Here is a 23854-nt window from a genome sequence, read left to right as displayed (position 1 = left end):
GTTTATTACTCCAAGAGGTGACAGGCCAAGACAGGACAGAGTACGTGAGACGAAGAGAGTGCCCCGGGCGGGAGTTCCAGATCGTCAGGGTCAGAGAAGATAAGTATACTCCATACTGGCAATTTAGTTCCCTAGAGGGGAAAGAAGATGTGGAACCGTGGGTTGAGAATAGGACTCTTGCTAACTGGAATGCAGAATTGAGCTGGGCTGTGGTGAAGTAAAGAGAGTAACCGTGAAGATAGAGAACAAGCAAGTAAAGAGGAAAGAATTGAAACTGTGTGTGGAAAATGCTCCGTATTGTGAAGGAAACGTTCATAAAGTTGTGTACTGTATATAATCCCCACCAAGTTATCGTTAAGTAAAAAGTTTATTTTTGACTGGTGGTCTCCCTCATTGAACTGTCAAACATCTGGTCCTGGCCAACCAAAGTCATCGGTTACATGAAGCCTAGAAGGGCTATCTTGCCAGGACGTAAGAGACGAGGACCTCGCCCACAGCTACCGCCCCGCATTACACAAGCAGATCTGGGCTTGTTAATGAACACTGATCGACTACATACAGGTGCTTGTTGATTTGCCTTTTTATACAGGCCATTAAGTGGATGGGAACATAAAGATAGTTAATATAATTCTTCTAGCACCAAATAGCATCATTTTATTGCCAGCACATCCGCCAATTACCCAGGGAGATGTGCTGCCGATAACAATGACTGTTATACCGGCATAAACGATATAGTCACCCAACAATCAAGTGTTTTGCAGTTTGTCAGGTGATCTACGTTTACAAAGGCGGATCAGGAGACTGAGAGGAGACTTAATAGCTGAGAGGAGACTTAAAGACTGAGAGGAGACTTAATAGCTGTCTACAAATATGTCAAGGGCTGTCACATTGTAGAAGGATCATCTTTATTCTCATTTGCACAAGGAAAGACTAGAAGCAATGGAATGAAACTAAATGGGAGGAGACACAGATTAGATATTAGAAAAAACTTTTTGACAGTTAGGGTGATTAATGAGTGGAACAGGCTGCCACGAGAGGTGGTGAGTTCCCCTTCAATGGACGTCTTCAAACAGAGGCTGGACAGACATCTGTCTGAGATGATCTAGTGAATCCTGCTTTGAGCAGGGGGTTGGACCAGATGACCCAGGAGGTCCCTTCCAACTCTACCATTCTATGATTCTATGATTCTATGATCATTAGGAATAGGCATTCTTAGGTTATGTCCACACTGCATTCAGAATCTGCCTGAAAATGCTCGGCAAAAGTACCCCATAAAATGAACATAATGCACAGCAGGGTCAAAATGACATTGATGTGCATACAATCTGTCTTATGTCACATCTTTTAACCACTTAAGGGTTCAGAAATGCTGAAGTGGTTAAAAGAAGTGACCTGTCCATGCTTCTGCTCGAAAGCTGTCTACTCTCTATACTTTGAAGATCAGGATCGTAGGCAGACATGAGAGTAGTCCAGTTTTGACCCCAGCCAGCTTTATCCATAGCTGGCTAGGTGATTGACAGGTCTCTCTCATGTGTGTACATAGGTAGAAGCCTGTCAATCATCTGAAGTGGCTCTGGGAAAAGCCAGTCGTGGCTGGTGTTGGAGTAGTCTCATCTCTGTCTATGGTCCTTGGCCAATATCTCAGAGGAGATCAATTCAGAGAAATAATTTCAAAGCATTTAAAATATACATATATATCCTAATGAAATTGCACAGCCAGGCCCTGATTCATTCTGTCCGCGGATTGGGCAGTATGAATCAGCTGACAGGTTCCCTTTAAAGAACAATCTGTTACTGGCTTATCAAAATAAATGGTCAGACCTGTTGAAATCCAACATGCCTGCTCCCTCTTTCATCCGAAATCTGCTATACATGAGTTCAGCCAAATTTTAGTCGGCATACTTGGAATAAAAATATTATTTTGCAAAGAATTGCTGTAAGTAAATCAAAGTTGTATAAGCTAAATTCTTTGGAAGGTAAAAGCCACGGTAAAAGCCAAGACTTACAAGTCTTTCTTAATGTCCATTCTCATGCTGACTTGTCTTGGGAACAAAGGATTAGGAATGTTGAAATTCAACATACCCAATCCCTCTTTCACTATAACACCTGCTCCTAAATTACATGATTATAAAGCTACAGACTGGATGGCCAATCCTACAATTCACTAGAGGTATCAGGGTAAATTAGCAGCTTATACAAACTACATAAACGCTGCTATGTCCCATGTGGGGATAGCAGTAGTGTTAGAATAGCACAGAAATGACATTATCAGTCAGTTGCGTCATTTGAAGCTTGTGGGCTCCAATGCAAAATTGCTAATAAGTCCCCCAGACCACAGGTCTTTAATAGTTGTCACGCTCGCAGGTGGTCCACGTGGTTCGTGGACCCATTGCGCCACGGGGCCGGACTTGCCTAGGAGGGGCATGGCTAAGCGGCAACTTGGTGTTCACTGGAGCTCCTGATGGTGGAGTCAAGCCAGGTACCACTCCTAGGCAGTCCCCAGTACCGCAGCTGCCGACCCTAGGGGTCAGGTTCACTGGACAGGGACTCGGGAGCAGAGTCACTGACCAGCAGGATACGGAAACTGATAGACAGTCCGGACAACGTGGGGTTCGGGGATAAGTTCTCGTCGAGACACCTGGGTCTTGGGAAACAGTTCAAGTACCACCGACGCGGCTTCAGGGTTCAGGTGCCACCAGAGCGGCTTCAGGGTCATGAATAAACTACACAAGACTACAGGGACAATACTAAATAAGGAATTACTATAATAGACTATGGTGGGGGACCTGGCAACATACAGTTGCACACACACACTACGACTAAGTAAATATTGGGGTTGCTCAGGCATCTCCCTATTGGGGAGGGTGCCCTTTATACAAGATGCCTCCCAGCTATTGGCTGGGGGCATCTTTGCAGGTCGCGTGCTGCCGCTTTAAGAACAGAGGAGCGCGCACACTAGGCGTGCTGGTGCAAGCCTGTGTGCACAGGTTGAAGGAGGGAGAGAAGGACGGCCGGCCGGAGCGGTGGGTATGTCGGCGTCCCCACATGGAGGGAGAAGGAGAACCATACAGGGGCGCCGGCAATGGATGTTACAATAGTATTGGTCTTCTCATATGAGCCAGAGGGACCTTTAAAGCCCCAACAGGGCCTCTGCAGCCACATTAGTTACACCCGTTAGCAGCAGAAAACCATTCTGTTGACAGAATACAGAGCAGTAAAGCAGAGAGGGTCGAGAGACTGAGCTAGTGTAAAGGCCCCGTCACACATAACGAGATCGCTAGCGAGATCGTTGATGCGTCACGGTTTTCGTGATGTAATAGCGATCTCGTTAGTGATCTCGTTATGTCTGACAGGTAGCAACGATCAGGCCCCTGCTGTGAGATCGCTGATCGTTACAAAGCTTCCTGGGCCATTCCTGGGTCGTTGTGCTCCCACTGGGCAATGTGCATCGCTGTATTTGACACCTTATCAACGACCTCGTTAGCGATTCAGAACTGAGACACGTAGGCGTGCATAAATTGGACTTTTCCGCGCCCCTCATCCCCAATTTACTTTACTTTTTACTTAATTAATCCACCTGACCTACTTATCTGATTCCCCCGTCCATACTTGATACTTAATTGATCCCCCGTCCATACTTAACTGATCCCCCGCCGATATCTAATTGATACACTTGCACATCCCTAAATTGATCCCTGTCCATACACCTATATATAAATAATTGTGTTTTGTACTTGTATATATATACTGACTGTATCCCCATATTTAGAATGACGTCCATGTTGGCCGGAGCCGTGCAGTGTACATCTTGCGCAATGTATGCATTCCGTGAGCAACCGCTCGAGGATCCATACTGCTGCGAGAGATGTGAGCATATCGTGCACTTGGAAGCCCAAATTCTGGATCTAAGTGCTCAGATAGCGATACTGAGGAGCATCGACAACATGGAACGGAGTTTGCTGCTCACTGAGCAGACACTCAATGGGTCAATACTGGGGGTGGAGCATAGAGGGGAAGTGCAGGCTGAACAGGCAGGGAGCTGGATAACAGTTAGGAGGGATAGAGGGAAGAAGTATAGGAAGGCTGGTTCAGAACCGGCATTATTGGAGCACGACAGATCCTCTGACCGCCGGGGGAGTGTATGCTCCAGTAATGAGGGGGAGGGGGGAAGTGTAGGGCAGGCAAGACAGGTTCTGGTAGTGGGTGACTCTATTATTAGGGGGACAGACAGGGCAATCTGTCACAAAGACCGGGATCGCCGAACGGTGTGCTGCCTCCCTGGCGCTCGAGTCCGGCACATCGCGGATCGGGTTGACAGGTTACTGGGTGGGGCTGGCGAAGACCCAGCGGTCATGGTCCACATCGGCACCAATGACAAAGTGAGTGGTAGATGAAGGGTCCTTAAAAATGATTTCAGGGACCTAGGTAGGAAGCTTAGGGCAAGGACCTCCAAGGTAGTTTTCTCAGAAATACTACCAATCCCGCGAGCCACACAGGAGCGCCAACGGGAAGTTAGGGAGGTGAATAAGTGGCTAAAGAGTTGGTGCAAGGCAGAAGGGTTTGGGTTCATGGAGAACTGGGCCGACTTCGCGGTCGGCTACAGGCTCTACCGTAGGGATGGGCTGCACCTCAATGGGGAGGGTGCAGCGGTGCTGGGGAAGAAGATGGCTAATAGGTTGGAGGAGTTTTTAAACTAGAGACGGGGGGGGGGAACCAAGGAAATAGGTGGGATGTGAGGCAAGCAAGTGGGAAGGGGAGAAGTGAATATAATGAGGGTGGAGAGGGGGGTGGGGATAGTACAGTTAGATCGTTAGAGAAGAATAGGATGCTAAATAACCCCAAAGTTTTATCTTGCATGCTGACCAACGCAAGAAGCCTGATCAATAAGGCGGATGAGCTGCGGCCGCTTATATCGGAGGAGAGGTATGATATCGTAGGTATAACAGAGACTTGGCTAGACGATAGCTACGACTGGGCGGTAAATTTATTAGATTATAGTTTATTTAGAAGGGACCGGAAACAGGGGAAAGGCAGAGGAGTCTGCTTACATGTAAAGTCATGTCTAAAACCCAGACTAAGGGAAAATATAGGAGAGGGAGAAGAGGGGGTCGAGTCCATGTGGGTAGAGATAGAGGGGGCAAAAAATAATAATAAAATATTACTGGGGGTCTGCTATAAGCCACCAAATATAACAGAGGAGAATGAGAATCTGCTATTAGGACAAATAGACAAAGTAGCAAAACATAATGAAGTGATTGTAATGGGGGATTTCAACTACCCGGATATTGACTGGGAAACAGAAACCAGTAGATCTCAGAAAGGAAAAAGGTTCTTGACAAATATTAAGGATAATTATCTCTCCCAACTAGTGCAGGAACCAACGAGAGGGAAGGCCGTGTTGGACTTAATATTGACTAATAGGCCTGATAGAATAACTGAGGTACAGATAGGGGGGCACCTAGGTAATAGCGATCATAATATTATCGACTTCAAAATGCCCTTCAGTAGGGTTGGTTATCAATAAGGGAACAACAAAAACATTAAACTTTAGGAGGGCGAAGTTTGATCAGCTGATAGAAAACCTTCAACTTATTGACTGGGACAAAGTACTTAATCAATGGAATATGAATAGTAAATGGGAAACCTTCAAAAGAATTCTGAATACTCAGTGCGAGAGGTATATACCGTATGGGAATAAAAGGGCCAGAAATAAGAGGAAACCAATATGGTTGAACAAGAACGTAAAAGGGGCGTTAAATAGCAAAAAAGAGGCATTCAAGAGATTAAAACAGGAAAACAGTAAGAAGGCACTAATGTGTTACAAGGAAAAAACGAGAACCTGTAAAAAACAAATAAAAATAGCGAAGGAGGAAACAGAGAAACGTATTGCTAGGGAAAGTAGATCAAATCCCAAACTGTTATTTACGTATATAAATAGTAAAAGGATTAAATCGGATAATATTGGACCGATAAAAAGTGAGGAAGGCAAAATCATAAAGATGAGGATAAAGCTAATCTATTAAATAATTTTTTTTCGACAACTTTCACAAAGGAAATAGAACTAACAGGAGAAATGAGAAGTGACAAGCTTAATCCTCCACTAAGTATGACTAATCTAACCCAAGTTGAGGTACAGAAACGCCTCAGTAACATTAAAATAAACAAATCACCAGGACCTAATGGCATACACCCACGGGTACTAAGGGAACTAAGTAATGTGATAGACAGACCGTTATATCTTATATTTAAGGACTCTGTTGAGACTGGGTCTGTGCCATTTGATTGGCGACAGGCGAATGTAGTGCCAATATTCAAAAAGGGAGCGAAAAGTGACGCCGGAAACTATCGGCCGGTGAGTCTGACGTCCGTTGTGGGCAAAATTTTTGAAAGCTTCATTAAAGAGGCAATTACGGAGCATCTTGATGCTAATAATCTTTAATCCTGAACCAACATGGATTCATGAGGAATCGCTCCTGCCAAACAAACCTGATTGACTTCTACGAGGAGGTTAGCTCTCGATTAGATCAGGGGGAACCAGTGGATGTCGTGTATCTCGACTTCTCAAAAGCGTTCGATAGCGTGCCACATAATAGGTTGGTATACAAAATGAGAATGATGGGGCTGGGGGAAAATGTCTGCAAGTGGGTAGCTAACTGGCTAAAGGATAGAAGGCAGAGGGTGGTTATAAATGGAATATTCTCAGATTGGGTAAGCGTCACTAGTGGGGTACCACAGGGGTCTGTACTAGGCCCAATGTTATTTAATATCTTTATTAACGACATAGTCAATGGGATAAATAGTAAAATATCAATATTTGCAGATGACACAAAGTTATGGAAAACAATTAATACAAAAGAGGACAGTGCAGACCTACAGAGGGATTTGGATAAGCTGGGTAGGTGGAGCATTAAATGGCAAATGAGGTTTAACGAGGAGAAATGTAAGGTCATACATATGGGAAAGAAAAATGGAAGTCACCAGTACTCACTGAATGGGAAATCATTGGGGAATTCAGAGATGGAGAAGGACTTGGGCATCTTGATTGATAGCAAACTAAATTGGAGTGCCCAAAGTCAGGCCGCTGCTGTAAGGGCAAACAGGGTAATGGGATGTATCAGAAGAGGTATAGCTGCAAAGGATGAGAACATTGCTCTTCCACTGTACAAAGCACTGGTCAGACCACACTTGGAATACTGTGCTCAGTTATGGGCCCCAATATATAGAAAGGATATAAATGAGCTTGAAAAGGTACAAAGGAGGGCAACAAAATTAATAAATGGAATGGAGGGACTGCAATACCCAGAGAGGTTGGCAAAACTAGGACTATTCAGCCTGGAAAAGAGAAGGTTGAGGGGGGACATAATAAATGTGTACAAATATGCTAGGGGACAGTATAGAGATCTTGCCCGGGATTTGTTCAAAAGGAGGGATATTACGGTAACAAGAGGGCATTCACTAAGACTGGAAGAGAAAAGGTTTCAGCACCAGCATAGGAAGGGGTTCTTTACGGTAAGAGCAGTGAGAATATGGAATTCACTGAGTGAGGAGACGGTAATGTCAGATTCACTACACCAGTTCAAGCGGGGACTGGATGCATTTCTAGATACCAGGCAGATTTCAGCATATACTTAAAAATAAAATAAAATAGTAGGTTGATACAGGGATTTATTCTGACTGCTGGTTTCAGAGTCGGGAGGGAATTTTTCCTCAGGTGAAGATTGGCTAAATCATTTGGGGTTTTTGCCCTCCTCTGGATCAACTTTAGCAATTACAGAACTAACAGGTCGAACTTGATGGACGCAAGTCTTTATTCGGCTTTACAAACTATGTTACTATGTTACTAATTGGTGGTCGCTACTGTGTCCTAGTTTTCGGATCCCACCAGCGTTCTCCGGCTGTGACTCCACTTTGAAGAAATCAGACATCTTTAGTGAGGTAGGTATTGTTTGGGGTCTCAAATGAGTTTCCATTTTTAATTCATTTATAGGACATCTACCAATTATCTGCTATCATTGCTCTTCAGGGAGGGAGGGCTTGGCTTCTATCTGTATATATATGCTATATATGCTTTTGCATGGGCAGATATTTTAGGGGTCTCATGCACACACACTCACACAGCACGTTTTCTGACACGCTGTCCTGGCCAACCGCTTCAGAGTTTTTCACACGCCAATTAACATGAAGCTTTAATCAATAGACTCTGTTTTGGCCTGTTGCACGCTTCACAACTTTCTTCGTCGACATGATGCAGTTACGTACTGTCCGCCTGGCTTCGTGGACTCTCTTGACCTAGTCAATGAGGAAGTGGAGCTCGGTGAATGGCGTGCAAACGATCCAATTGCAGGCCTTCAACCAGTGGGACATGGCAGAAACACCCATGATGCGAAGACCTGCCGCGACAACTACTGCCAGTATTTTAACGGTCCTGGTGCTGTTCCTTGGCAGCATCAGAACCTATAGTGGGCAACTACTCATGTTTCTACACTACTGACATTTCTGTACTGATGTGTCTAATAAACTGTGTGTTCTACTATGCAAAAGCTTTGTTTCTCATTCTTTCAGTAGTCACCACAGTAAGCAGTCCATATATATATATACATATGTATACACATGTGTATACAGATACATACATACATACATACACGCATATACATTCGTGTACTCGTATGTAAACAGATTCATCCATGTACTCATACATATTTTTAAGTACATAAATATATACACACACACTCATATACACATACGTATATAGATAACTATATATACACATACATACTCTCAAACATACAGATATGCATACACACAAATGGCCATTTACATCTCTATATATATATTCATATAAATATATGGACATCCATACATCTGTACAGGAACAATGCACACACCAGTGTTCCCATCTGACCGGACACGCAGTAGCGATGTTAAACCAAGGCCGCCCAATCAGAATGCAGTAGCGTCCACCAATCGGAGATGAGGGGGCGCGGAAAAGTGATTTTATGCACGCCTTTGTGACACAGTACAGTCCCTATCAAGGCGTGGATCGTTGAAATAGCTGCTGTGTAAAAGCGTCCCAACGACCGCCGAGATCGTTAGTTAGATCGCAGGGGCAGCCGAAGTTCTGCATGTTTGACAGCTCCCCAGCGATCACGAAACGACTCTCCAGCGATCCCAAAACCGTGACGCACTAACGATCTCGCTAGCGATCTCGTTATGTGTGACGGGGCCTTAAGGCTACAGATGCTGCTCGGACTCTGGAGACTGAGGAGGCGTCCAGTATTAGCAAATTTACTAATGGCTGCTAAACCCGCCCCACCCTCATTTACAATTATGAGATAATACTACATATATCACTGAGATGATTCATTTCTTTTGGATGGAGTCTATGATAATTAAGATTCGGCTCCTCACGTGTGCAATACATAAGAAGAAGCTGTGTACATAATGTATCTATCACAAAATGTATACAGCTGCCTACAGTAGGTATCTACTTACAGAGGACGTTTTCTTAAAGAACTCTCCCCTATGAATAAATCCAAACACATAGTGTGCAAATATATGGAAATATACATGGATTGTATACATTTCCATTTGTTTGCTCTTGATCTCCATTTGCAAACTATTACGTTGATGTATGCAGGCTTGGTTTTGTTACAAAAAGGTAACCACATGTAAAACTATCATGTGCATGTTATAGGGTTACTATCATCTGGGATATTTCTGGCACATTCTCAGAATAAACCATGAATGTCTAATAAACGCGAGTCCCACCCATCTCGGGAACAGACCCCCACTGCATGTTACTGGAAATGAGTCTGTGCATGTGTGGCTCTCCGCATTCACTTTTAGGCAAGATCTGAATCTCTCAGCAGGCATGGTGTCCGGGGTCTGTGTCTGATAATGCAGCTTAGCCTCAGTCACTTCAATTAATGAGAAAAAAAGGGGGAGATATTGAACGGTACAGATGAGAAGGGAGTTACGGAGTTGATCACCTGATAATCTTGTGATTGTCACAGCTCCAATATTAACCCATGAATAATACAGCTGCTGCAGTCCCGTCGGTGAATGAAGGGAAACACTCTTTTGCACGTCAATTAGTAGAAAGAGGAGATTGATGTTTCGAAGTAGACCGCGCTGTTGTAAGAAGGAAGCAGTTCCAGAGTGCAATAGTGATTCCGCAGTTTTTATTTTTACGCGTTTCATGCTCCCTCCGAGCCCGTTTTCAAAAAACAAACTACACAGCACAAAAAATCCTCCAATAGTCTAATATGCACAGGGGCCTCCTGACCGTTATCTTACAGATGATCTCAAGAAATGAAGGATCTGGCCACTGAAATTTCAACAACTGAGCCTTTTGTTCTTCTAGGAGATAAGCGGCTTCCAGAGGACGGATATAGGGACATACTAGGTGTAGTATAGCTCAGTCTGTGCCTTTGCCCAGCTTATCCAATTTATTACTATTGACTTTATTTAATATAGTGACCTATAAATTATTAATCTATTGACTAAAGTATAAAGTATATTACCATCTGGGCACTATCTGTGTTGTAGGGCTTGCCCTTTATTTCTCCTGCTTATGTTTAGGCCCCTGTTTCTCTAAAATATTGTACACTCCACTAAATGTAAATATATACACAGTACAGACAAAAGTTTGGACACATCTTCTCATTTAAAGATTTTTCTGTATTTTCATGACTATGAAAAGTGTACATTCACACTGAAGGCATCAAAACTATGAATTAACACATGTGGAATTATATACTTAACAAAAAGAGAATGCCAAGAGTGTGCAAAGCAGTCATCAAAGCAAAAGGTGGCTACTTTGAAGAACCTAGAATATAAGACATATTTTCAGTTGTTTCACACTTTTTTGTTAAGTATATAATTCCACATCATAGTTTTGATGCCTTCAGTGTGAATGTACAATTTTCACAGACAAATCTTTAAATGAGAAGATGTGTCCAAACTTTTGGTCTGTACTGTATATATATAAATATATTTATTTATTTATTACTTTTAGATAATAAAGTAATATTAGTTTTTTTTCTTCTACTACACTCTTTCATAGGGAACTCAGGAATCTACGGCAAATCGAGCGCTGTTGTGCATGCAGGAGTCGGGGGGATACAGCTGTCAGCTATCTAATGTGTATGTGTATGGGGCCTTTAATGTCTACATTGTGTGTAATATAGTAAGTGGAGGACATTGGGTAAATCATGGACATGATATACTTTTTATCTAATAATTAAAATAAATGGTATACCTATTAACTTGTATGTTCATATTATTTCTATGAAGAGAGAGGACATATATAATATATTTATAGACGTATACATTCGTTACATTGGTAAATAACCATTTACAGATGCTCACTGTCAATGTAAAGCATAAGTTCAGGTTTGCAGAGATCTGCTGTGTAACATTTTGTTGGTTGTTTCTTCGCAACATATCAAGTAATGAGCATTTCCTGTAATGAGGAAAGCTGCGGTGGCGGGATGTAGTCTGTAGCAGGAGAGGACGTATCATTGGTGCAACCTGTGTAGCTGCACAGGGGCCCAAGAGGTAAGGGGGTCTGCTATCACCTCCGAAGCAGGTGGAATTGTGCACTGTGATGAGATATTGGACTGCAAAGGGCCCATATGTCGCTCTTGTGCCCAGGGACCTCTTCTGCTTCTGTCCGTTCCTGGTCTATTGGTAATTAGCACCTCGCAGTTTCCATCCTATTCACCAAATCCAGGCAGCAGCGGACCACTGCTTCTGGTCATAACTCCACATTCAATATCTCGTGGCTTAATCCACCATAATAGTTGGGAGACTGTTTTACTCTAATTGTACTGATGTTCCGTTCCTTCTTGTCTTTTTCTCCATTTTTGTACATAGCAGCTTTTAAAATTCTGCTGGGAGACCTTGGAAACACTGGTTCATGTCTGTGCTGGAGGCTTTGTTAGGAGCCTTCATCACAGATTTCGTCAAAAAAGCCAGATGAAAAAAAATTGTGCAGCATCCCCCCAGGATGGGAAAGTCATTGGGGTCCATCAGGCGCTATTTTCGGTTTTCTTATGATGGAACAGAATACGAGAAATACTGACGTGGATATACACCCATCCTGTCTCTGCTCTGCTGTCAGTCATATGAGATTATAGCCTCCTTCTGTGTCATTCATACAGCAATAATATGGCTTGGAATCTGAACAGTATATTTACAGACTAAAATAGAATAGGATTTCATACGGCTTGGAAAAGAAGACTTACTGATTACACCTTATGGGATTTGATCTTGTTTTTGGATCTAATTACGTAGCTTATGTTAAAAGGAAGCCAGCAGAATTGAGCTGTACCGAGAAGTCAAGCAAAGTATCTGCAAAGCTACTCAACATTTTATTTTACCTGTGGAATGTGGTACATATGAAAGGGGCTGTCCACTAGTTATAAACAATTTGAAAATGAGACCATAATGGTCCAAAAAAAAAACTGCTCCTCCGTACTGTTACCCACTATCTTTCGCCGATCTCCTGGCTGCATCTTCTAGTAGGGGAGGTGACTGCTGCAGCCAGATGACAGCCGCTGATTGACTGCAGTGGTCAGATTGCGTTTGCACTAGATGAAAGTCTCACAACTATTTTTTCCAGTTTGAACGTAACATCACCACTGCAGCCCATCAGCAGCGGCTGACTGGTCGCAGCAGTCACCTCCATCGCTGGAAAAGGAAGCCAGAGGACCAGTGGGGGACACTGCCAGCAGAATGGAGGGGCAGCGGGGTACGGTAGGTATGTGTTTTTTTGTTATTGCCATGGGACCATTTTTATCATATATCATATAATATATTAAATAATAATATTTTATACTTATAAGTCGTGGACAATCCTCTCAATTAAAAGAGGATATTATATACCGTATTATACATGCTTTTAATGGTTAAGATATACATGTATGTCTATATATATATATATATATACACACATATATATACACAGTATATATATATATGTATATATATATATATATATATATATATATATATATATATATATATATACACATACCACACATGCTGTATATTTATAGCCATGTACTTTCTATGGTAACCAGGGAGGCCTCAGGGTGCAGTATTACTATTAAGTGATAATGAGTTGAATATGGACTTCCTCTGTCTATTCCCTGGAGAAAATTAGGTGACAAAACAAACTATGATAATTTCACCTTGTAGAGTATAATTTATTTTTTTTCCTTTCCTTACTACACGTGTGACCTGTCAGCCTCTGAAGATGCCACTCATTTGTTAGGTAGCTCTTGTACCGTTCACCTAGTAGGTGTGCCTCCTTATATTTACCCGTAGATAACCACTGGGCAAGGTGAAATATTCCACGTCTGACTATTTCAGCCTTTTTTTTATGTCGTCCATAATTTTGTGTTACTGAGAGGTGTAAGTAAGAGGCAGTCCACATATTTTCCAATGTGACTGGCTGCATCTATGCTGCCAAAGTCTCTACTGGAATTTCAAGCAAATGTGATTTTATTCCAATTCATATTTAGGCTCTTGGTTTATAAAGTTTTGTCTTTTCTGCAGACACTATGGATGACAAAAATCAAATGGAATCCTACCAAAAGCTTAGGTTTACAATCTGTGCTGGACTATATTGTAAGTGTGATATCAACATTGGTTTATACTTATGTGTATTGTTGTGTCCCAAGATATTAGCTACTTGAGGCTGGCTTCACACGCTATGATTACACATCCTGAAACTCACGAGATAGATAGATAGATGATAGATAGATACTGTAGATAGATAGATAGATACTGTAGATAGATAGATAGATAGATAGATAGATAGATAGATAAGATAGATACTGTAGATAGATAGATACTGTAGATAGATAGATAGATACTGTAGATAGATAGATAGATAGATAGATAAGATAGATACTGTAGATAGATAGATACTGTAGATAGATAGATAGATACTGTAGATAGATACTGTAGATAGATAGATAGATAGATACTGTAGATAGATAGATAGATAGATAAGATAGATACTGTAGATAGATAGATACTGTAGATAGATAGATAGATACTGTAGATAGATAGATAGATAAGATAGATAGATAGATACTGTAGATAGATAGATAGATAGATAGATACTGTAGATAGATAGATAGATAGATAGATAGATAGATAGATACTGTAGATAGATAGATAGATAGATAGATAGATACTGTAGATAGATAGATAGATAGATAGATAGATAGATACTGTAGATAGATGATAGATAGATAGATACTGTAGATAGATAGATAGATACTGTAGATAGATAGATACTGTAGATAGATAGATAGATAGATAGATAGATACTGTAGATAGATAGATAGATAGATAGATACTGTAGATAGATAGATAGATAGATAGATACTGTAGATAGATGATAGATAGATAGATAGATACTGTAGATAGATAGATAGATACTGTAGATAGATAGATAGATAGATAGATAGATAAGATAGATACTGTAGATAGATAGATACTGTAGATAGATAGATAGATAGATACTGTAGATAGATAGATACTGTAGATAGATAGATAGATACTGTAGATAGATAGATACTGTAGATAGATAGATACTGTAGATAGATAGATAGATAGATAGATAGATACTGTAGATAGATAGATAGATAGATAGATACTGTAGATAGATGATAGATAGATAGATAGATACTGTAGATAGATAGATAGATAGATAGATAGATACTGTAGATAGATAGATAGATAGATAGATAGATAGATAGATAGATAGATACTGTAGATAGATGATAGATAGATAGATAGATAGATAGATAGATAGATAGATAGATAGATAGATAGATACTGGAGATAGATTGATAGATAGATAGATAGATAGATAGATAGATAGATAGATACTGTAGATAGATAGATAGATAGATACTGTAGATAGATAGATAGATAGATAGAGATCTGTGCCAGTATGTATACATGTATATATATTTACTTGCAGTCTACCGTTTTACTCCACGTTACTAAATAATTGATACAATAACAACACCCGCCACCATCTCTTCGATTTCCAGTCATTAAGGTCCACAGATGCAGAAGACTTACCCATCTTCTTGAAGGTTCTCAGCCCATGGATCCTGGCACATTGGACCTGCTGCTGCACAGCAGCCACTTCATGTTCTGGCTCATACTTTTTCTGTTTCCCCCCACAAATCGTTCTCCAGAATCCTGGCATTGCCACCCCTTGCTAGATGCCCACCCTTTACCTTGTCCACCCTCTATCTCTCCTTGAGGCTAATCTGTCACTAACCGCTCTACTCAGTCCTGGTTTCTATGGCCAGTCCTGTAACCTTCTTGTGACTGCTCATATTCCTGTCTCTACTTTGCCTTCACTCCCTTTTCTGTCTCAGGAGCCTTTGTGTGTGAGCAGCCCTCACCAGACCTGCCTCCTTCCCTCGCTCCTCCTTAGCACTGATTTGCAGTTTCTGGCTGGCTTTCCTTGCCTGGAGTCGCATTTCACTGCCACAGTCGCTCAAGATCTTAAAGTTGAATCCCTTTACAATCAGGGTGGGCTCACATCTCTGGGGGAAAATGTCAAAAATAAATGTAAAATTCACAAACTATCGAGTACGGAGATGATAGGACGACTGATACTGATTGTTGGGAACGTCAGGCATAAATATTAAATAAAACGAGGATTAATTCATTAGCGAAACAGTCTAACAAAAAACACTGTGACATTCAGACGTCCCATGCACCATGAAAACAAAAATGTATATTAACCACACAATAGAAAAAAATTACATATAATTTGATGTTAATATTAAGTCTTCAGACAACGTAAAGGCGTTATCCAGACGCATCCATGGTCCGTTGACTGTTTGCCAGGTCTTTTTGATGAACACAGGTATTGTGCACCTCTCCTAATAATTAGACAAGGATGCCTACATGACACTTATCGATATTTAGAAAGCAGATACTGGACGGCATGGCACCACCGATGTGGAAGTGAGAGGTCCTGGATAAACTGTCACGCACAGTGTGGGAAAAACAAAGTGCAACATGAAGGGATGAGTTGAGGGTAGTCCAAACGCTAAGGAAAGGGGGAGTGGAGACCCCTAGGCAGATCTAATACCACCCTACTGTCCTACCTTCCCTATATAGGTTACGCACCTATCGCCGAACAGGAAACCTAATCCCTGTATATCCCTAGAGCTAGGCCCTAGACAGGGAAAGGGGGTGAGCACTGGTCAGTCCCCATTATAAACTAAAGACAACAAGGGTGACAAACAAAGGGAGGAAAACTTAGCTTGAGCAGACATCAGAGAGATAACACCAAACATCCTCCAAGGGCATCAGAGAGGAAGCTAGCCAACTGCTATTGCTCCAAACCATCACAAGGGAAAATGTGAATATCACCGGCGACTCCCTGAAGCAGACTGAGAGTTTATAAACTCCCAGACCAGGGTGTGTCAATCAGAGCAGGAGGGAGGTTGCTGGATCCAAAAGTCAGAAGGATTAAGAAGGCATCTGCAATGCCAAACACAGTAACATTCTGCAGCCAGATGCAGAGCGACTGTCTGTTATATCTGACACACCCATGACATAAACCCAGTATCTGAATTTAAGAAATTGATGACATATCCACAGGACCCCCATTCTACCACAGCTGACTGAAGAAGTGAGGAGTATAGTATAGGAGTTATGTAAGAGTGAAAAGCATGAAAGTATGGCCACCTCATCTTTAATTGTATGGGAGGATGTAATCACCTCTCCTCCGTGAACCACCATCTCAAAATAGGTGATGATTTCAGAGGTGAGATCCCCAAATATGACTTAATATATTATGTCATAAATGTCTGAAAAAAACACATCTATGTGTTGATTATCAGGATCAGCCTGTAACCATGCACATTGTACGTGAGCACATTAATAATAATGCATTTATAACTTTACCATTACACTTTATGGACATTTTAAAGATGGCATTATGCAACTTTCGATGTTGTCCTATGTGATGTGGATGACAAAGATGACAATGAATCAACAGGAAAATATTCACACTAGTAGATGATGACAGTAAACAGACACTACGTATATTTAGCGATCTGACTCATATACATTTAACCACTTCGCGCCAGAGCCTGTTTTTGCCTTCGTGACCGGCCAATTTTTTCAATTCTGACCACTGTCACTTTATGAGGTAATTACTCTGGAACGCTTCAACGGATTCCCCTGATTTCGAGAATGTTTTTTTCGTGACATATTGTACTTCATGGTAGTGGTAAAATTTCTTCAATATCACTTGCGTTTATTTGTGAAAAAATCGGAAATTTGGCAAAAATTTTGAAAATTTTGCAATTTTCAAACTTTGAATTTTCATGCCCTTAAATCAGAGAGATATGTCACACAAAATAGTTAATAAATAACATTTCCCACATGTCTACTTTACATCAGCACAATTTTAGAACCACAATTTTTTTTTGTTAGGAAGCTATAAGGGTTAAAAGTTGACCAGCGATTTCTCATTTTTCCAACAAAATTTACAAAAACATTTTTTTAGGGACCACATCTTATTTGAAGTGACTTTGAGGGTCCTTTATGACAGAAAATACCCAAAAGTGACACCATTCTAAAAACTGCACCCCTCAAGGTGCTCAAAACCACATTCATGAAGTTTATTAACCCTTCAGGCGTTTCACGGGAATTTTTGGAATGTGGAAGAAAACAATGAACATTTAACTTTTTTTCACAAAAATGTTACTTTAGACCCAATTTTTTTATTTTCACAAGGGTAACAGGAAAAAATGGAATATAAAATTTGTAGTGCAATTTCTCATGAGTGCGCTGATACCCCATATGTGAGGGAAAACCACTGTTTGGGCGCACTGCAGGGTTTGGAAGGGAAGGAGCGCCATTAGACTTTTTGGATGTAAAATTTGTTTGAATAATTAGCCATAAAAATAAAATTTTCACATTTTTCCCACAAAAAATGGTTTTCATCCCCTAATTTTGCATTATCATAAGGGTAACAGGAGAAATTGCACCATGAAATTTGCTGTGCAATTTCTCCTAAGTATGCCGATACCCCATATGTGGGGGAAAACCACTATTTGGGTACACTGCAGGGTTCGGAAGGGAAGGAGCGCCATTTGACTTTTTGAATGTAAAATTTGTTTGAATAATTAGCGGACGCCATGTCGCATTTGGGAAGCCCCTAATGTGCCTAAACAGTGGAAACCCCCCACAAGTGACACCATTTTGGAAACTAGACCCCTTAGGGAACTTATCTAGATGTGTGGTGAGCACCTTGCACCCCCAGGTGCTTCACAGAAGTTTATAATATTGAGCCGTAAAAATAAAATTTTCAAATTTTTCCCACAAAAAATGTTTTTCATCCCTTAATTTTGCATTATCATAAGGATAACAGGAGAAATTGCACCATGAAATTTGTTGTGCAATTTCTCCTGAGTACGCCGATACCCCATATGTGGGGGAAAACCACTGCTTTGGTGTACGGCAGGGTTCGGAAGAGAAAGGAGCGCTATGTTGGCTGGGATAGGTTGCAGACACCATGTCACATTTGAAGAGTCGCTGACATGCCGAAACAGCAGAAACCCCCACAAGTGACCCCATTTTGTAAACTACACCTCTCAAGGAATTCATCTAGGGAAGTAGTGAGTATTTTTTAATTTATACCATTGGGCAGTGAAGAAAACATAATTATATTTTTACCACAAAAAAATGTTTTACCCTCAGATTTTACATTTTCACACAGGGCAATGGGTAAAAATGGTGCCGAAATGTGTCACACAATTTCCTCTAAAAGTGGCAATATCCCATATGTGGCTGTACCGTACCGCTTAGCCATACGGCGAGATCTGGGAGGGATGGAGCGCTATTTGACAATTGGAGAACAAATTATTGTAGAATAGGCATTTGGATTTGGGAGCACAAAATTTTCTGAATTTCTTTTGGGGGGCAAGGGCCATTTCGCTTTTCCAGAGCCTTTCTGCTACCAGTAACTTGGAAGTCCCTTATATTTTTAACAGATGACGGACCTGAGTGGGGACTAGCTTTTTTTTTAGGACTGAGTTGAAGCTTTTATTGGGAACATTTTACGTAACATTTATCCGGTGCTCTAGGCTGAGCACTTACATCGGGGTTTCCATCTAAATTTCCAAGTGATGTAATTCAGATGAAACCCCTGCGGGATCCATTCACTGTAATGAGGCAGCAGAGTTACTCTGGACTCTGTCTGGCCTCTGTTTAGCGGTGTCCTTATTTTCAGAAGTGCACAAAACTGTGGCCAACTGCCCTTTTATGCACGCCTAAAAAAACTGACACCGTGGGATCACAGGCCAGACGGCATCCACAGTGGCCTATATCTGCCTCATTACAGGGATCCTTCCATCATGGGTTCCTCTCTGAATCACGCATTTCAGAGATTTACACGGAAACTCTGGTGTAAGTGCTCAGCGCAGAGCGCAGGATAAATGTGTGCCGAGCCATACTGCGATCTTTGGGAGACATAATAAACAAATCAGTAGCAGGTGAAGAATTGGTTTTATTTATTTTTTACGCCGTTCCTCGTGCTGTATAAGTGATGAGATTACTTTATTCTTCGGGTCAGTGCGATTACAGAGATACCGGATTTATATCGGGTTTTTATGACTGACAGCTGTCACACACTAAAAGACGCTTTTTTTTGCAAAATCTAGTTTTTGCATCGCCATATTTTGAGAGCTATAATTTTTCCATATTTCGGCTTGTTTTTTGCGGGACGAGTTGACATTGTTATTGGTACCATTTTTGGGTACGTGACATTTTTTGATCGCTCTCTATTCCGTTTTTTGGGAGGTAAAATTAACAAAAACCAACAATTCAGGAATTGTTTTTTGAGGTTTTTTTTATGCCGTTCTGCGTGTGGTAAAAGTGATAAGGCAGCATTATTCTTCAGGTCAGTACGTTTACAGCGATACTACACTTACTGTATATTTTTTTATGTTTTGGCGCTTTTACACAATAAAGCAATTTTATAGAAAAAAATATTTTTTTTGCATCGCTTTATTCTGAGAGCTATAACTTTTTTATTTTTCGGCTGATGGAGCTGTATGGCGGCTTTTTTTTTGCGGAACAAGATGACATTTTCAGCGGTACCATTTTTATTTCCATTTTGCTTTTTGATCGCATTTTTTTCCACTTTTTGTTTGGCAATATGATGAAAATGCATAGTTTTTTGCTCTGTTTTTTATTTATTTTTATTACATTGTGCACAGAAGGAGTTAATTAGTGTGACAGTTTTATAGATCTGGTTGTTTCGGATGCGGCGATACCAAATATGTGTACTTTTTTTGTTTTTGCTTAAATATACGGATTTATTGGTTTAATATTTTATTTATTTTTATTTATTTTGTGATTTTTTTTTTTTACAGTTTGAAACATTTTTTTGACTTTTTTTTTTTCATTTTTACTTAGTCCCTGTATGGGACATTAATTTTTATTTTTTTAATCGTTCCCCGTAACATCAACACGAAGGAAGTTGCCAGTACAACTGTTAGGTCTTCCCGAGTCTGGTTGTTTTTTAAAGACTCTGCCGATAACCCCAAAAAGGCCATTTGCACCACATGCCAGGCCAGCATCAGCAGGGGTAGCAAAACTACAAGCCTGACCACCACCAGCATGAACAGGCACATGGCAGCAAAGCACCCGACTAAGTGGTCCGAACCCCAGGTTCCAGCAACAGTGTCTGCGGGTGACACCACTGCTTGTTCCACTGTTGTGCGTGCATGCCAATCCCCTGTCCATGGCGCATGCCAAGATGCCTCCCGCCCTGCACCTGTCGTTGAACACTCTTAACTAGCACCATCAGCAAGCACATCTACATCCTTGTCCCAGCACAGCATTCAGTTGTCCCTACCTCAGTCCATGGAACGCAAGTGTAAATTCGCAGGTAACGCCCCACAGGCCACACTACTAAATTCACAGATTTCGCAAAAGGCTTGCGCTCGAAATGTTTCATTTTAGGCTCAAGAGGACTAAAGCTTTCCGCAACCTGATTGACCATCGGTACTCGGTCCCCAGCCACCACTATTTCTCCCGGTGTGCCATCCCCGCATTACATGTGCACATGTCCCACAACATTAGCCATGCCCTCAACATGGGAAAGTCCACCTAACCACGGACACGTGGACAAGTGCATGTGGGCAGGGACGGTACATCTCGCTGACGGCACTCTGGGTTAACATAGTGGAAGCCGGGACCCAGTCGGACCTTGGGACGGAACACGTCCTCCCGACGCCGAGGATTGCGGGCCCTGGGTCAATCAGAGTTGCCCCCACATTCTACAGCTCCTGCACCTCCTCCTCCTCCTCTTCAGCATCCATATCCGAAATGACCACATCAGTCGCAAGCTGGAAGCACTGCAGCGCTGCCTCGGCCAAGCGGCAACAGGCTGTGCTGAAGCTAATATGCTTAGGTGACAAACCACACAACGCTGAAGAGTTGTGGACAGTTCTGAAAGAGCAGGCAGATCTGTGGCTGACACCGCTGACCCTACAGCCAGGCATGATCATGTGTGACAATGGCCGGAATCTGGAGGCGGCTCTGAGGCGAGGCGAGCTCACACACGTACCATGCCTGGCCCAATTGCTTAACCTTGTGGTTCAGCGGTTTCTCAAAACCTACCCGGATCTGTCGGATCTGCTTGTCAAAGTACGCCACTTGTGTGCCCATTTTAGAAAGTCAGCTACAGCTTCTGCCGCCCTTGCCGTGCTTTAGTAGCATTTGCAGCTTCCGGCTCACCGACTGGTGTGTGATGTTCCCACGCGTTGGAACTCTACATTTCAGATGTTGGGAAGGATTTGTGAGCAGAAGAGGGCAGTTGTTGACTACCTGCATCAACAAGGCCGTCGGTATTCAGGTCAGACTCCACACATAAAACCTCAGGAGTGGTCATGGATGTCAGACATCTGTACTATCCTCCAAAACTTTGAGGACTCCACCAAGATGGTGAGCGACGATGACGCCATAATTAGCGTCACCATCCCGCTTCTTTGTCTTCTAAAACGCTCTCAATTAAAGAGGATGTATTGCAGGCGGAGCACGATGAGATGGAGCAAGGAACCATACAGGGTGATTACACACAGCCCAGCCTCATCTCATCCCAACGTGGATTGGGTGACAATGAGGAAGAGGAGGAGGAGGAAGAACAGGAGCTAGTTTCCTGCGCTATAGACGGTACTACCTGCACAACTGTCATACCGTCTGTTCAGTGTGGTCGGTCTGAGGACGGGGAGGAGGAGGAGGATGAGGAGGAGAGCATGGTCAGTCGTCCTCTTGATGAGGACACGGAAGTCTTGACTCTTTGCAGTCTGGCACACATGGCTGAGTTTATGTTACGCTGCCTTTCCCGTGACCCTCGTGTTGTCCAAATTTTGAGTGACAGTCATTACTGGTTAGTGACACTTGTAGACCCACGCTACAGGGAGAACTTTCTGTCTCTTATTCCCTTGCAGGACAGACCTAATAAAATGGTTCAGTACGAGAAGGTCCTTGTTGCGGAATTATTAAAAAAATTCCCATCTGAAAACGCTGGCGGCAGAGGTCACAGTTCGTTGGACAACCAAGGAGTACAGGAGAGAGAGCCACAAATGCAATCCAGCAGAGGCAGGGAAACACTGTCAAAGTTCTGGGACAGTTTTCTCCGACCCTCCATTGCACAGGCCCTGAGGCGCAGGGTACTCTCACAAAGAGTGCAAAGTTTTGGAAGATGGTGAGGGAGTACCTTGCCAACCGTACCAATGTCCTCCGTGATTCCTCTGTGCCTTATAATTATTGGGTATCCAAGCTGGACACGTGGCATGAACTGGCTCTCTATGCTTTGGAGGTCCTTGCCTGCCCTGCCGCTAGTGTTTTGTCAGAGCGGGTTTTTAGTGCCGATGGTGGAATTATAACCGATAGTCGCATCCGCCTGTCAATTGAAAATGCTGACAGGTTGACTCTTATAAAAATGAACGAGGGCTGGATTAGGCCAGACTTCTCAACACCACCAAATGATAGCAGTGTAACATAAACTCAAAAACAGTGTCTTTTTTTGGGGAGGTCTAACTCTATTCCCAGGCACCTCTGTCTTTACACCCAGACATGGGTATACGCTTCCTGATTTTGTCTATTTGCTCTTGTCCTCCTCCTTCTCCGCATCCTCATCCTCATCCTCCACCATCATATTACCACCATATGTACCATGTCAACATATCTACATCTCTTGCAAGGGGCATTGGAGTGCCTCCAAATTTTTGGCAGCCGTTGCTTCACTGCATAGGCAAACACTACGGGAGACCCACTTCCTAATAATGGGAACATTGTTTTTAGGAGGCTCTCTGACCTCTATGTCTCTTGTAAGGGGCATTGGAGTGCCTCCAAATTCTTGCAGATGTTGCTTTACTGCATAGGCAAACACTATGGGAGACCACTTCCTAATAATGGGAACATTGTTTTTAGGAGGCTCTCTGACCTCTATGTCTCTTTCAAGGGGCATTGGAGTGCCTCCAAATTTTTGGCAGCTCTTGCAGTCACTGCATATGCAATAACCCACTCGTTAATAATGGGTACAGCAAAGCATAGCCGGCTGATAGCTCTCTAACAATAACAAGGACCGACTGCTGGCCCTTTAAGAATAGTAAGGACTGCCTGATGGCCCTATAAATATAGGCTTTGTAACTTTCAGTGTCCCTCCATCATAAATAAAACAGGATGTGTCTGATGATGTGTTACACACCACATAGCCAGATAAGATTGTAAAATGTTAAAATGACAATTCCCAATGAATGCATTTGTCTTGGTTGAAAGC

General features: G+C 42.2%; 1 protein-coding gene across 2 annotated transcripts in view; it reads right to left on the bottom strand.

Annotated features, from left to right (window-relative positions):
- The window catches only part of PLCD3 (phospholipase C delta 3), a 78327-nt gene extending 62845 nt beyond the window's left edge, over positions 1 to 15482 (bottom strand). For both annotated transcript variants that reach the window (XM_073683180.1, XM_073683181.1), the window contains exon 1: positions 15109 to 15482. In XM_073683180.1, coding sequence (XP_073539281.1) covers positions 15109 to 15238 — 130 coding nt within the window. In that variant the 5' untranslated portion in view covers positions 15239 to 15482. The remainder of the gene's footprint in view (positions 1 to 15108) is intronic.
- Positions 15483 to 23854: the final 8372 nt, after the last annotated feature.

This window comes from Phyllobates terribilis, unplaced genomic scaffold (assembly GCF_046119375.1).
Source record: "Phyllobates terribilis strain yellow unplaced genomic scaffold, ASM4611937v1 Scaffold_5__5_contigs__length_657084704, whole genome shotgun sequence".
In the NCBI taxonomy this organism is placed as follows: Eukaryota; Metazoa; Chordata; class Amphibia; order Anura; family Dendrobatidae; genus Phyllobates; species Phyllobates terribilis.
Note: the sequence above shows the minus strand (reverse complement) of the source record. Positions and strands in the feature narration are given on the sequence as shown.